The sequence below is a fragment of the Oreochromis aureus genome, linkage group 9 (assembly GCF_013358895.1).
Source record: "Oreochromis aureus strain Israel breed Guangdong linkage group 9, ZZ_aureus, whole genome shotgun sequence".
Lineage (NCBI taxonomy): Eukaryota > Metazoa > Chordata > Actinopteri > Cichliformes > Cichlidae > Oreochromis > Oreochromis aureus.
Genome location: NC_052950.1, coordinates 37422618 through 37437710, shown reverse-complemented (window position 1 = coordinate 37437710; position 15093 = coordinate 37422618). Strand labels below are relative to the sequence as shown.

Genomic DNA, 15093 nt, shown 5'->3' with positions numbered 1-15093 from the left:
TCTTTTACTGAGGTTATATTTATCGGGGTTTTATTTCCTGATGTTCTTATGTGTCCTACGTGTTTCAGTCGCCAATTCTGAATTATAACTAACATTAAAAACATGTTTAAAGAGGAGAGAGAGCAAATAAATTTGATTAACAGCTGATTTTTGGGGTTTTTGTTCAGTAATCAGCGTGACCTGCGTATAAACGCATAAAAGAGAAAACGTTGGTGTTTCCGTCATGTAGTAGCTGCTGGCTTTAATTGTACAAAGGTTGTTCGACACTATGAAACACATAAAGACTTCATGATGTTCGGCTAATATTTTTATTGTGAATATTAATCATGAGGGTAAACGGCCCTGTACACCACAGAGCGAGGTCAGCATATCCACGATATCTTCAGCTCTCTGAGTTAACACAGAGTTTCCCAGCTGACTATCTAATAGTGGTGGGCGGATCGATCCAAATATCGATAGTATCGATCCCAAGTTGGCATCGGTATCAGATCGATACTAGCCTGGTGAGATCGATTCTTTACTTTGAGTTCTGCTTGTTTGCTATGCTGTGCTTTCGGCAAAAACGAAACAACCAGGTCGCTGGACTCACCGCTCCTGTGTCAGCGGAGAGCACTTTGCTCCCTCTCCCCCACTTTTATGTTTCGGTGTTGCGCTGACACCTCACGTGACTTAGACACTTTGGGGGTTGTTAAGTTGTTTACATATTAATTTTTTTGTTTGTTTGTTTTTGTTGTTGAGAATTTTAATTGTAATTTTTGTATTATAGTTTATCAACAGTATTTGTTTTAATTTGTTTACTGGTTTGCGTACACTTAAGATTAAAACAAAGATCGCCACCACGGCAGACCCGATAGCATTTTCATGCTTCGCAGCATCATTTATTCTTACAATAATCACATGGTTGCTGTAACAGTACATTCAACGGCTGCAGCTCTCCCGCCCTGCCACATACCCCCCTCGCCCGCTTCACCTCACCCCGCGAGCAGGCGAGGGAATCGGCCCGGACCATCGGCGCCCCATGCACCAGCCCAGCGACGGGGAAGTGTCCACTCTCGCGGTTGGCCGCGCCTCCAGCGGAAGCCCCGGAGCTGGCCTGATGGCCACCCATATGGCAAGGAGTGGTGGCGCATAGGGCTGTTCGATATAACGATATATATCGGATGACGATAGAAAAATGTCTATCGTATCATTTTACGCTATTGTTTGTTTCGTGGTGTCACAAAATAAACTGTTTACGGCAATATTTTTTCATCGTTTTGATGGTCACTTTAGTGGCTATATTAATTTCCTAAAGTTCTCTCTTTCTCTTATATTTAATATAACCACACTACGGACGGACACGCGCTTGTTTTTATGCGTTGTCGTTAGCAACAACGACGGTAAAACCACCTCGTGTCCGCTTGTTTATTTTCCACATAAACCTTTCACAATAAAGCTCAAGATCCTGTTGAGACTTTTCAAAATAAACTGAATCACGTGAAAGATGCAGAGTATTTATGGATGAGAAGCAAAAAAGAGCCGTCAGGTGCTAAAAAATAAACCTTAGACTCAAACGTTAGAACAGGCTTTTCCCCGCAGCACGCTGTGTAATAAATACTCACAAAGAAAACAGCGGCCGTTACAACTTCTGTCTAAAAATGTATCATTTCATGCATCAGTTAAAACACTCGACTCCAGGTACGCGACGCCCAGCTGGAAACACTTCACGCAAGTCGAGCTGCCCGACATTCACAGAATTTACAGAAAATGTTACATTTTTGTGATTTATATCGTTATCGGACGATAGATGTCTTAATATCGGGATATGAGATTTTGGTCATATCGCACAGCCCTAGTGGCGCAGCAGGCATGGAAGTGAGCTGGGGCTCACAGACAGCTGGGCAGACGGCCAGCACGCAGGACCATGCAGCATGCGTGCCGAAGCGGACAGCATGCCGCCTTCAGGCGTGGCAGGACCCCCGCGCACCTCGACCTCCGTGGCTCACCCCAAACCTCGCGCTGTCCACCCTTAAGGTGATCACATGGTTGCTGTAACAGTAACGGCTGCAGCCCTCCTGCTGCCGACTGTACACATCAACACCAAAAACAACAACAGCACAAGCAGCGCACAGGTTTTAAGCCACCAGTGAAGGTGAGTCCATCTCACCTGCAGCAGCATCGCAGACCACGACCCGCCACAATAATAAAACATTTTTTATTTAATTATAAATAAATCATTTCTCCTAATTATGTCCTGGGTTTTAACTCATTAATAATACCAAAGGAAACATCACAAAAAAACACTTAAGGTCATGAAAATTGATTGCGATTTAGCAATTCAATGAGGCATCCACCTTATTTATTGAAAAGTATCGTATCGGTATTGGTATCGGCGATACTGGCCCAAATTTACTTGGTATTGGATCGATACCAAAATATGCAGTATGGCACACCACTACTATCTAACTGTCATCTACGAATATGTCACGGGTCATATCAATATGATTTTACAGAAAAGCATCCTTAATACTGCCAACTATTCCAGAGACTTGAAAATCTACAGCATAAAGAACACAAAAATATAGCAGTCTAACGAAACACTGTAACAGAGATGAACCGTCAGTTTGTCGCAGATCAAAATGGAATGAAAGTGATTGGTTGAACAGGTGTTCGTGATCTGTGTTATCTGCATTTTCATCAGTGTAAGAGACTCAGCAGCAGATTAGAATAACAGTTATACATTTAATAAATCACCAAATGAATCCATGATCAAACCTGTTCCGACAGTTTGAGTTTGTATTCCCTCAGCTGCAGACTCGCTGCTGTTTAAATGTTTGAGAGGAAGATTATATAAAGCAAACGTCAAACATAGACTCAGTCTGCGTTCACATTTGATATGAGGTCAGCACGTATAGTGGCTGTGTCCTGTTTTAAGATCATACATGTAAAATTGTTGTCTGACCTCCGTCGATCCAGCCGCTCAGTCCGTGGTTACCATGGTTACTGCATAAGCAGCTGTAATGTAAACAGCTGGCACTGAGGCAACCTACCGGCAGCATGTGTTTATGTTTGTCATTGCAAAAGAACTGTCTGAATGGTTAACTTGGATAAATTATAGTTAAGGAGTATCACAGATAACGCCCATGTGAGCTTTGTGACTGTTCACCACTACACTGAAATCAGTAGGCTATTACTGAAATACACGTGCTATATCATAAACTATGATATAAATAGGTAGGTCCTATTAACATGTTTAGTTTTAAAGGACACCTTCCTGCCTTTAGTCTCATTCATGAGCAGTATTAGTTTTCTTCTAACATCCAGAAGTCTGCATGATGTGTTTCATAGTTTGTAACAAGCCTTTGACAGTTAAACACAACATGACCGAAAAAGAAAAAAAAAAGAGAGAGAGAGAAATCACACAAATTATATGTCAACCTCATTTATTTTTAGTTAAGTAAACTCTAAAAATTCTAACAGACAGCTGGTGCTTAGAATACAGTTGAATAACTATTAAAAAACAGATGATATAATATTTCTGTCCAGGTTGCAGTCTGCATGATGAACATGCTGTTGCAAACTCTGCTCCTCTCGGTGGAAATGTGCCTTCTCTTTCCTCTTTGTATAAAACATTTTAAAAGTCAGTTTAATCTCAAAATTCACTGTTAAATCCAAAACACACCAGATAAAGAAAAGCGAATAGTTCAGTCTAACACATGTGCCAGTGAACGTCTGTAAAACTATGCAGTTATGAAACGTAACTTTAACCTCTGCCAAACCGATTTGCTCAGTTGTAAATAAAACAGTGAAGTAAACGTGACCCGACAGACAGAACCTGAGTGAATTAAGTCCAGCGTTTAACCACTGAGAGCTAAAACTCAGGTGAGGTTTCAAAGCTGTGTGCGGTGATTGGACATCAGCCGCTGATAAAGCTGGTTCACCTATAAAGCGCTCTGTAAGGAAACAAGCTCCAGCAGCTCTGCGCTCGGGAAAAATACTATATTTACTTATCTTGTGCAGAAAAATGCGCTGACATTGCGTTATATCGAGCACCGGCTGCCCAGTTAAACTGTGACTATCACCAGGTAACGTGGGCGTGTTTCTTGAATTAGCAGCAGGTGTTACCTGCATGCATCCTCCTCCTCACCTGTCAGCTGTTTAAACTGAGGGTCTGTTGAGCTGATCGTTGGTGTGGTGAGAAAAATGTCAGCTCGTTCTTTAAGTTACAGAAGCACAGAGACACAAGACCAGGTGGAAAGAGACGATCGTTCGGTGAAAATGAGAATCTGCGAATGCAACATGTGGAACACGGAGAGTGGAATATGTAAACAAACCGGTTAACGTAACCCCCTCGGTGCACTCTGCATGCTGACTGTTAGCAGAGCAGTGAAATCTCTGAAAACATCTGAGCACTTTTGCAAACATGTTCTATGCTGACAACCTGACCAGACATGTGAAGATTACGGCGCGACATTCGCGGCTAAAACACTGTTAAAAGTGTAGTTGGTGACAGAAAAACGGGGTATTTTAAAACTACACCACCACCATTGCTGCCTGTGATTTGAAATGCATTCTGGGATACCTGGCTGCCTCAAGTCTACAGAAGCAATCGATTATCTAGGATCGACCTGTTTTGACTTACTTTGCAATTTGTCAATTATATCGTCAGTTATATCGTTATCGCAAATTTTCAAATGTATATTGTGGATCTATGGAAGTCCATATATACAGGGTGTAGCATCCCCTGGGTAAAGGTGGTGGTATGCAGGGCGCTCAGTGGCTTTTTCCCTTTCAAGTTCTTCTAGGCAGCTGATGACTTTCTTTCTGTAGTTGCTCCTGGGGTTTCACCTTGAAGCTTCATAGGTATTGTTGTCACTGAGGAGTGTAGCAATGTTTATGTGCTCTGCTTCTTCTTGTCAGGGATAAAATACATATCTATATTTTTGTGTCCCAGCTGAGTAACAGGACGAGAAGAGTCTGGTGGAGCAGCAGAGGAACAATTTCGGCCATTTGGACTCAGCTCAGCCACTACAGAGGAAACAATGACTTCAACACAAAAGGTGAGAAAAATATCACAGTTACACTGTTATTGAACCTGTGTGCACAGCTGGTTGTTAACAGCAGCTTTATCTTTTCCATCCTGGGCTCCTCCATACATACAGAATGTACTTCACAAACAAAAACCACAGAAGTTACAAGAAAATACAAAGATCATTTTTAAAAAACATTTTGGGGGGGATTTTCTCCATAGTAGCAGACAATGACAAAAGAAAAAGTACACAAGAACCAGAACAGAACAAAACAGAGCTCAGGCAATACAAAGTTCTGAGGCACATACAAGGCAGTTGAGGTAAACCACAACCCCACTAGGAATCAAAACAAACCAATAAGACCAATATTCAGGCAAATTAATTCAGTTTGGGAAAGCCCCATAACAAGGAGGATGACCGTACAGGTCCAACGTATTTCAGATATGGGTCCCAGGTTCTGTGGAAAGAGTCCAAGGTGAAGTTGAGCATACAAGTTATATATTCATTGGGAATACAGTCCATAACAGTCTCCAAAAGTTGATTCTGTTCACCTGGACGTAGCGTTTTGTGGGAGAAATGTTTCGTCACTCATCCAAGTGACTTCTTCAGTCTCAGCTGACTGCAGGTTTCCCCAAACCTTATAAACAGTACATTTGCATAATGACTGAAACCAGCCCACTGAAGGAACAATGGGCTGGCTTCGATCGGGTTAAGGATTGAAGCCAGCCCATTGTTCCTTCAGTGGGATGAAGGAACAATGGAACCCACTTATGTGGGTAAGCTCCAGCCGATCCAGGAGAGAAGGACAACCGCTGCCCAGGCGAAAACCTGTAGTGATCCCATATGTGTCAGGAGTATTGGAACAGTTGAGACGCATTTTTTCTAAACACCGGGTCTCTGTGGCTTTTAAACCCCAAAACACGCTGCGCCAAAAATTGGTCCACCCCAAGGATCGGGTCCCCCGACACAAACAGAGTAACATAGTGTACGCTGTTAAGTGCCAGGAGGATTGCCAGGATTTAAACATCGGGGAAACCAAACAACCTGTGGTGAAAAGGATGGCACAACACAGGAGAGCTACCTCATCAGGCCAGGACTCTGCAGTCTATTTACACCTACAGGCCAGTGGACACTCCTTCAATGATGAGGATGTACACATCCTGGACAGGGAGGAACGCTGGTTTGAGCGCGGAGTCAAGGAGGCCATTTACGTGAAAAGGGAAAGACCATCTCTGAATCGAGGAGGGGACCTAAGGGTACATCTTTCGCCATCTTACAACGCTGTGATTGCAGCCATTCCCCAACAATGGGACTCATGGCCATTGATCAGTGTTCTTTGATCAGTGGGTTTTGGTCAGTGATTGTTGATCAATGGTCATGAGAATTTGCATAATTAAGATGAAGGAACTGACCTCACAGCCCATTGTTCCTTCAGTGGGCTGGTTTCAGTCATTATGCAAATGTACTGTTTATAAGGTTTGGGGAAACCTGCAGTCAGCTGAGACTGAAGAAGTCACTTGGATGAGTGACGAAACGTTTCTCCCACAAAACGCTACGTCCAGATGAACAGATTCAACTTTTGGAGATTTACTTACCTGGATGATTGAGAATGCATCAAGAAGTCCATAACAGTGTTATGCCAGAATTTCTTAGTTGGGATTGTTGGCCCGCACCAGAGGAGCAGGATATTCTTCCTGGCCGCAAATGATAACAGCTGGAACAGTCTCTTGTGCTTGCCTTTGATAACCGAATTTTCCATTACTCCCAGTATAAGACAGAGAGGGTCCAGAGGAACAAACAGTAAAGATCATATTTTATCAGCACACACTGAAACAACATTATCATCAGCTGAACTCAGAATTGATCGTACAATAAACATTTTTTCTGCAGTGATCAAGATCTCTTCAGTAATGTGATTTTCATTCCTGACTTTGGTAATGTAAACATAATATGGCTAATATTATATTAATTATGTTTTGTTAAAGCAGTGAGCTTGAATTAAGTTTCAAATATAAATTTCAAATATTTCCTATCACTTTATAGCTTCACATAAAGACAAGATTGTACGCAGCAATGTGTTAGATGTTTTATACCTAAGAGACAAATATTGTTCTTTTAATATGTTGGCATTACTAAATCTGCCTGAATGCTTACAAATATGGGTACAAATTTCTTACAGGCTGTGATAAATGTTTTTGATAAAATAAAGAGTAGACTGGTATATTAAATATTCCTGCTGATACATACTTCAGGTTTCTGAACATCACACTTTTGCTGCCTTTCATAGTGTGTAACTTGAAGGCCCTGAGTAGGGCTGCTCGATTATGGCAAAAATGATAATCACGATTATTTTCACTGAAATTGAGATCTCGATTATTTCATGATATTTATTTAACAATAACAATGTCTTTCTTAACCTTATGTTATGGTCCTGTACCCCTAGACTGGGGTGCAACACCCCTACAATGTCTCCAAAAAAGTTGATTCTGTCCAGAGAGGACAGTCATCCACCTACAGTGTGTTTGTTGACATCTAGGATCCCACTAACGGAGGCAGTTTCAGTTTAGTCCACGACTGCATTTCACTCACTGCCTCTATTTGTATCTCTGTCACTGCAGGACCAACATGGAGCGAGAAGTCAGCGCTCTCAGGAGGCCGACAAACCTCACAGAAAAAAGGGAGAGAAAAGCTACAGCTGTGATGAGTGTGGAAAGGATTTTACTCATCTTGGAAACTTTAAAACACACCAACTCGTCCACAGTGGAGATAAACCGTACAGATGTGGCTTGTGTGGAAAACTTTTTACCCAGAAAGGACACCTAAAATCACACCAGCTCATCCACAGTGGAGTTAAACCATACAGCTGTGAGTTGTGTGGAAAGTCTTTTACCCACCCTTCAAGCTTAAAAACACACCAAGTCATCCACAGTGGAGTTAAACCATACAGCTGTGAGTTGTGTGGTAAAGCTTTTACTTGCAGTGGTAACTTACAGCGTCATCAACTCATCCACTCTGGAATCAAGACACACAGCTGTGGTCAATGTGGTAAAGCTTTTGCTCAGAGTAGCACCTTACGACGTCACCAAGTTACTCACTCTGGATTTAAACCGTACAGCTGCGACTTGTGTGGAAAGTCTTTTAACGATCCTGCAAACTTGAAAAAACACCAACTCATCCACAGTGGAGTTAAATCATACATATGTAAGTTGTTTGCAAAGTCTTTTACCCAGGCTGGAGGCTTAAAAAGACATCAGTTCATCCACAGTGGACTTCAAGCGTATCCTTAGACTGTGGCAGAAAATAAAGTGGGGGCTTGTACGCTCTTTTCATTTGCCCATTTTTTTGCTCATTGTGTTTTGTAGGTTTCCTTCAGCTTTTGGTTGGCAGCTTTCTTGTGGTGTAGGTGGTAAACTAGCCGTAATTACTTTGATGTGGATTATTTTGCACAACAACCCACCATGGACAAGTTGGATCGATGCACCAAGGCAGATTTGTTGTTGGTGGCAAATTTGTTTAATGTTAGTGTCCTCTTGAATCCAAAAAAGGCAGAAATTAAGCAGTGTCTGGCAGAGCAGATGGTGGAAAAAGGGGTAATTGCGAAGGTGAAACTTCGACCGGTTGATGCGTCTGGAGGTTTGATGGTGGATGTGGAATCAGAAGCTGCTGCCACCATCCCACAAGCACATCAAACGCACCCTGATCCAGTTCCCATGAACGTTTGTGAATGCTTTTATTGCCATGACACCAGCCATGTCATTACTAATTGTCCATCACTTCGTCCCTAAGAGCAAACTCAAACCTGGAGAAAACCAAAAAGTGTTGGTTTTCTCCAGGTTTGAGTCGGTTGGTCTCTATGCCTAATCCCATCAGATCCTCCTGACCTTTCATTTCAAAAGCGTTCGCCTCACCTACTGGAATAGAGGAGGATCGTGTGCTGATTGTGATTTTGCATGACACTGGCGCTACCAAGTCTCTCATTTTGGATAGCGCGTTGCCTTTTTCTAGTAACTCGTTTTGTGGTGCTGATGCTCTCGTGCGGGGAGTGGAGATGTATGTGTGTGTCACGGGCTCCGCTACACAGAGTTTTCCTACAGTCACCTCTCGTTTCGGGCCCGGTAGCAATTGGGGTGCGCCCTCGCTTGCACGTACAGGCGGTTACTATTATTCTGGGGAATGATCTAGCAAATGGAAAGATTTTCCCAATCTCCGAGGTAATTGAAAACCCCATCGATGATTTGGTTTTTGTTTCTGAATCTGCTGCTGACAGTCTGCACTCTGTTTTCCCTGCCTGTGTCGTCACATGTGTGCATAAGCGCAGATACAGTGATGTTGATTTGTCTGACTCTTTCCTGTGTTCTGAAGGTGATCCTGAGAAAGCTGAGCCACCTGTGGAAAAAGCAGAAAAATGTGTGTCTGATAGCCTGCTACCTGCTACACCGGACCTGTCTTTTGAGGTAAGCAAAGCAGATTTTGTCCATGTGCAACAGAATGATCCAACTCTGGCCAAATGTTTACTTGCTGTAAATTCCAACGAGTAAACCCCCCATGTTTACAGCATTGACAACAACGTGTTAATGCGTAAATGGCACCCTCCCTCATCGAGTGATCTTGGGTGGAATGTAGGTAACTAGGTACTGCCGCTCCTGTCACCTTTATCAGGTCAGTGTAAAACCAACCAAGTTATTCCTCCCGCTCCATTGCATCTGATCCGGGCTTTAAGGGAACCATTTGAGCACATACTCATTGATTGTGTAGGACCGCTTCCCAAAAACAAAGTCAGGACGTCAGTATATTTTAACTTTGATGTGCGCCGCCACACGCTTCCCCGAGGCTATTCCGTTTCACACTGTTAAAGTCAAAGCTGTTGTCAGAGTGCAAGTGAACTTTTTCTCCGCTTTCGGTTTGCCAAAATCTGTTCAAACGGACCGAGGGTCAAACTTCATATCCAAAATTTTCACTCAGCTCTTGAAATCGCTTGGCATAAAGCATTAAAAATCCAGTGTGTATCATCCCGAATCACAGGGCGTGCTCAAGGGTTTCCATCAAACATTAAAAGCTATGATGAGAAAGTTCTGCGTCGAGTCAGGAAGAGAGTGGGATGAGGGTCTGCCTCTTCTCCTTCTATTGGTGAGAGAGCGTGTGCAGGAGTCCACGGGTTTCAGTCCCGCAGATCTGGTGTTTGAACACACAGTGCGTGTCCCCGCGACTGCTCAAAGAGATCTTCTCTCCAGACAAAGTTCTGTGGGTCCTACACTGTCCAAGAGAAACTGAGTGACACAGATTCTGTTATAGGCACCCCAGACTGTAGAAGAAAGCGTCATGTGGCTTCATCTCGTCAACCTGATGAAGCCTTATTTTTTTCGCGAGGCAGGTGTAAACCCCTCTTCGTCCCCTGCTGCACCGTCAGCCTTGCCTGTAGTTGTGTCAGCGGCCCCATCTCAGTATAATCCAGAAAGTGATGGCTTAGTTTTCGTTTGTGCTGAGGGTTGCTCCTGACTCAGAAACTCTGAAATATTAGTGAATTTAAAATACCACCTAAAGCATTTGGATGATGCTGCCCAGAATGATTTGTGCTCTCTGATCAAAAATCACCCATCCCTGATTGCTGACACTCCACCTCGCACCACTGTCATGAACATGACGTAGATGTAGGTGACCATCCTCAGATCAAACAACACGCTTGTCGTGTGAACCCTACTATTAAATCTTGTTCTTTTTATTCTTTTACTGGACAGAGAGAACACGACTCAGTTGTCAAAGTATTTATAATTATTTTATTCAATCATTACTTTCCGGAAAGGGATGTGCACCAGGCCAAACCCTCTGCAGATCTAAAACATTACAAGAATATCACCTATGTTATAATCCGCTTGCTCCTCCCCTACTAAACCGTCCCTTGATCTATTTCAATACTACATGTCTACCCTATAGCTGCAAAACTGTCTGCATCCTCGCTCCTCGTGTTATTTTAGTAACCCTACTTGATCTGTGTGTGTGCATTGCTTAGTTCCGCTTTTCTGTACTTCCTGTTCTTCACAGTTTCCTGTTTTTGCACAGTATTTCAGTCTGGCTAAGCAATTGGTTTGTGAGTCAAAGCTGGCCTGTTATTAAAATACATAAACAAAATAATCAAATAAGCACTAGGAAAACATATATGTTCCTCAACACCTACCAAATGCGCACTTTTTCAGCAAGAAGTTTCCTACTTGCTAAAAAATGGTCTAGCTGTCCCGAGTTCTAGTACATGGAGTGCCTTCTCATGCGAAGGAAAGACAAAACCCCATGTTTTTGTACAGATTTTCAAAAAGTAAACAGTGTGACCAAACCAGACTCCTATCCTCTCCCCCGAATGGAAGATTGTGTTGATAGGGTTTGCTCTGCAAAGTTTGTCACTTGATTTATTAAAGGGTTATTGGCAAGTTCCCCTCACTCCACATGCATCAGTTCCGCCTTCGTCACTCCCAATCACTTTCTCCAATATATATCGTCATGCCTTTTGCCATTCGAAATGCCCTGCCACATTCCAACACCCTCACTAGATAAGCCACTGTGGCTTATCTAGTGAAGCAGGTGGGTCAGGGTCAGGTGCGCCCCTCCTGGCCAAAATTCAGGCTGTCCTACATTTCCTCTGCCTCGCACTAGATGTGAGATTCGCCGTGTTCTCGGAATGGCCGGCTACTATCATGGTTTCTGCAAAAATTTTGCTGATGTAGTTGCACCTCTCACCAGTCTCACTAGTGTGTCAAAACCATTAGTGTGGTCATCCACTTGCCAGAATGCATTTCAGTCTGCCAAAGTTCAGAACACCAGTCTTTGCCACTCTTGATTTTATGCGTCCTTTCAAACTAGAGGTGGATGCCAGCGCCAGCTGTGCAGGTGAGGTGCTGTTGCAGAAGGATGAGCAGGGTGTTGATCATCCAATCGGTTACTTTTTAAGGAAATTCAACATTTTTTTAATTTTATTTTTATTTTTTTTTTGTTTGTTCATTTCAGGCACAACAAATACATATATTGAACATAAAGTGCACAAAACAAAAAACAAAAATTACCTGAAAAGGAGTGGGACGAAGAAAACTTATTAAATCCCACCCCTATACTCACTCATCAACAAAAAAACAATACGCTTCCCGCAGCTACGCCCATCGTTGCAACCAAACAAACCCATCAACAGCCCTGGGCACATGCAAGCATGTTAACCGCAGCTCGCAAACAACAAATAGAACCTTCATAACAGAATACAGAATATATTAATTACAAATTGCGTTACCACAGGTAACAGGCAATAATAATTACATAGTAACAAACACACATACATATACATACATGCATATATATCTACACACACGTACATACATACGCACACACTTCTTTTCTTTTTTTTTTTCTTTTTTTTTTTTTTGAATCCATACCAGCAATGGTAAGAGAACAGACATTACAGAGCACACCAAAACCATCATTGATTATACTGTGACCAGACCAACTGTTTGTAGAGGAATTTAAATCTATGAATATTTTTGCATTGTTTCAGTTGTAAACTCAGACTGTTCCAGATTTTCACTCCACATACAGACACACAAAAACCTTTACGGGTTGTTCGAGTTCTGGGTAATTTGAATTCTCCGAAGCCTCTCACATTATAACCTCTTTCTCGAATTTCAAATATAGTTTGTAAATTTGCAGGTAGAAGTTTATTAAAGGCTTTGTATAAGATTATGGATGTATTGTAATTAACCAGATCCTGGAATTTAAGTAACTTTGCCTGAAGAAAGAGTTTGTGAGTATGATCTAGATAACCAGCCTTGTGAATAATACGCAGTGCTCGTTTCTGTACTGTAACTAATGGATTGGTTGTATTTTTATATGTGTTTCCCCACACTTCCACACAATATGGAAAATATGGAAGAACCAGGGTACAGTACAGAGTACGAAGTGCATCTTTATCAAGGTATGGTTTCACTTTGTTCAAAACTGCGAGGCTTCTGGATAGATAGAACCCTGCAGGACACCGGCCCTCGAGGCCTGGAGTTGGAGACCCCTGATTTAAATAAATCAGGGACACATTAAAAAGTTTCACCAGCAAAATTACAGTACCATAGATAAAGATGCTCTTTCCCTGTTGCTTGCACTGGCACATTTTGGTTCATTTTGGTGCTACAACATATATGGGTTGTAGTTCATCGCCTGTCATTGTCTACACCGATCACAAGCCCTTTGTGTTTTTGACTAGAATACAGAATTCCAACTAGAGGCTCATGAGATGGTAACTCCTAGTACAGGATTTTAATTTGGAGATCCATCACAAAAAAGGAACCGAGAATGTGACAGCAGATGCACTGTCGAGTGGTTTTCTCCACTCCTAACGGTGTGTACACACCGAACGCGATAGAGGCTGCCAGAGCGTCAGGTTTACATGTAAAGTCAATGTAGAAGTGCGATGACACGCGATTGCAGGTCCCGTGAAAATTCGGAAGCAGATTTGCTTCGCCAAAACACAAAAAACGCGAGAAACGCGTCACAGCAGTGCGTCACGGCAGTGTGTCACAGCAGCGCGTTTCACGCGTTTGGCTCGCAAATAAAACCACGCGTGTCAGTTTTTGTGTTATATTTTGTGCATACGCGCTTTTCGCGGTAGACGCGAAAAGCGCGGAACTCCAGTGTCAATTCGCGCCGCAACAACCAATCAGGAGCCTGTTGACGTGGCTCAAAAGGGCAGATCCAGCCAAAGCCCTTCATACTTCATTCAATATGAAGGGAAGGCTAATCGATGCTGTAGCAAGCCCCCTGGAGCTGTACGACACCAGCTGCGTTCTGTACCGAGACAGGAATATAAAGGACCGAGCTTGGAGGAAGATATGTGAAGAGATCGGGCAACCTGGTGAGTTCATTCATTTCTCTTTTGAAATTTTTCACTGACCCGAGGAAGCCGCACAAAAGCTAGCAAGCCACCGCTATTTTCCCACTGATGTACAAATACCGTTCTGCTTTTATGCATGTTGTCATATAGGAATATATTTTGTTTATTAATAAACAGCACACAGTGGTCCCGCTCATCCGTCACTGCCTCGCTTTTTCGCTGATTTTTTTTTTTTTTTTTTGCACAGTACAGCATTGCATTCTGCAGCCTGATTGACAAATCTCCTCCGTGCTGTGTCTCCTGTGCTTGGCAAATTTATAATGTTTGGTTTTGATAACCATCACATCCAATAGATAAAACAGCACAAAAACACCCATAACTATGACCCTCATTCAGGAACAGACACCTGCACCAGGAGGGAAAAAGGCGCACGAAAGTGGCAGGCAGATGAAGACAAAACACGGCATAATACTTTTACGTTTTGCAATCTACAAAGGTTTGCACTTTGAGAAACAACTTGTGAGAACTGTGACTAATGTTCATGTGTGTGTGTGGGGGGGGGGGGGAGAAACTCAAGACATTTAATATTGTCTTGATAGAACCAACTGATTCTGCAGCAGAGCATCCCCTGTTGCTTCTCCTTGCTCCCCAGTCCCTGAGCTCCTGCTGCTGCTCCCACAGGTATGTACAGCACGCACTGATAGCTTTTGACTTGGTGGGATTCCTTTACTAAATATCTACAACTAATTTGATTAGATCCTGTTTTTGTTTTTTTTCAATGTTGAAATTAAAATCTAGTAGCAGCCTTCTCATTTCTTTGTGTTTTGTGCTGTTTTACAGGCCCAGAGAGGAGGACCGCTCCGAGGCAGATGAGGGACTGGTCCCAGGACGGTCCATCGGTGGTGGAGCTGGCCATCCTGGTGTCCCTGAAGAGGCCACGCCAGTCTGCAATGGAGCATTTCCTCCTCAGCCTTGTTCCTGCTCTGGAGAGCAGCTGGGTCCTTTTTATTCCTGTCTCTCTGTAAATACTTATATTTTATATATTTATGTTTAATGTTTTTCTGTTTGAGAATTTTAATATTATTTCAAATAAATTTTTATAATGACTAATGTCTCAGTTCTACTACACTGCAAATGTTGGCACACGACTTGACACATGTAGAATTTATTTCATATTATACTAATGACAAAATATACTAATACAGTGGGATGCAAAAGTTTGGGCAACCT

General features: G+C 42.6%; 1 protein-coding gene across 12 annotated transcripts in view; it reads left to right on the top strand.

The window, feature by feature from the left end:
- Positions 1-15093, top strand: part of LOC120441802 (zinc finger protein 729-like) — a 69852-nt gene that overhangs the window by 11626 nt on the left and 43133 nt on the right. For 10 of the 12 annotated variants that reach the window (XR_005614298.1, XM_039617217.1, XM_039617218.1 and 7 more), the window contains 3 exons: positions 4934-5039; positions 7628-8210; positions 9372-9463. Coding sequence is in view for 11 of the 12 variants with exons in the window: in XM_039617217.1 (XP_039473151.1) it covers positions 5022-5039; positions 7628-8210; positions 9372-9463 (693 nt within the window). In the remaining variant the exon portion in view is untranslated. The other 2 variants (XM_039617221.1, XM_039617220.1) reach the window with 2 other exon arrangements.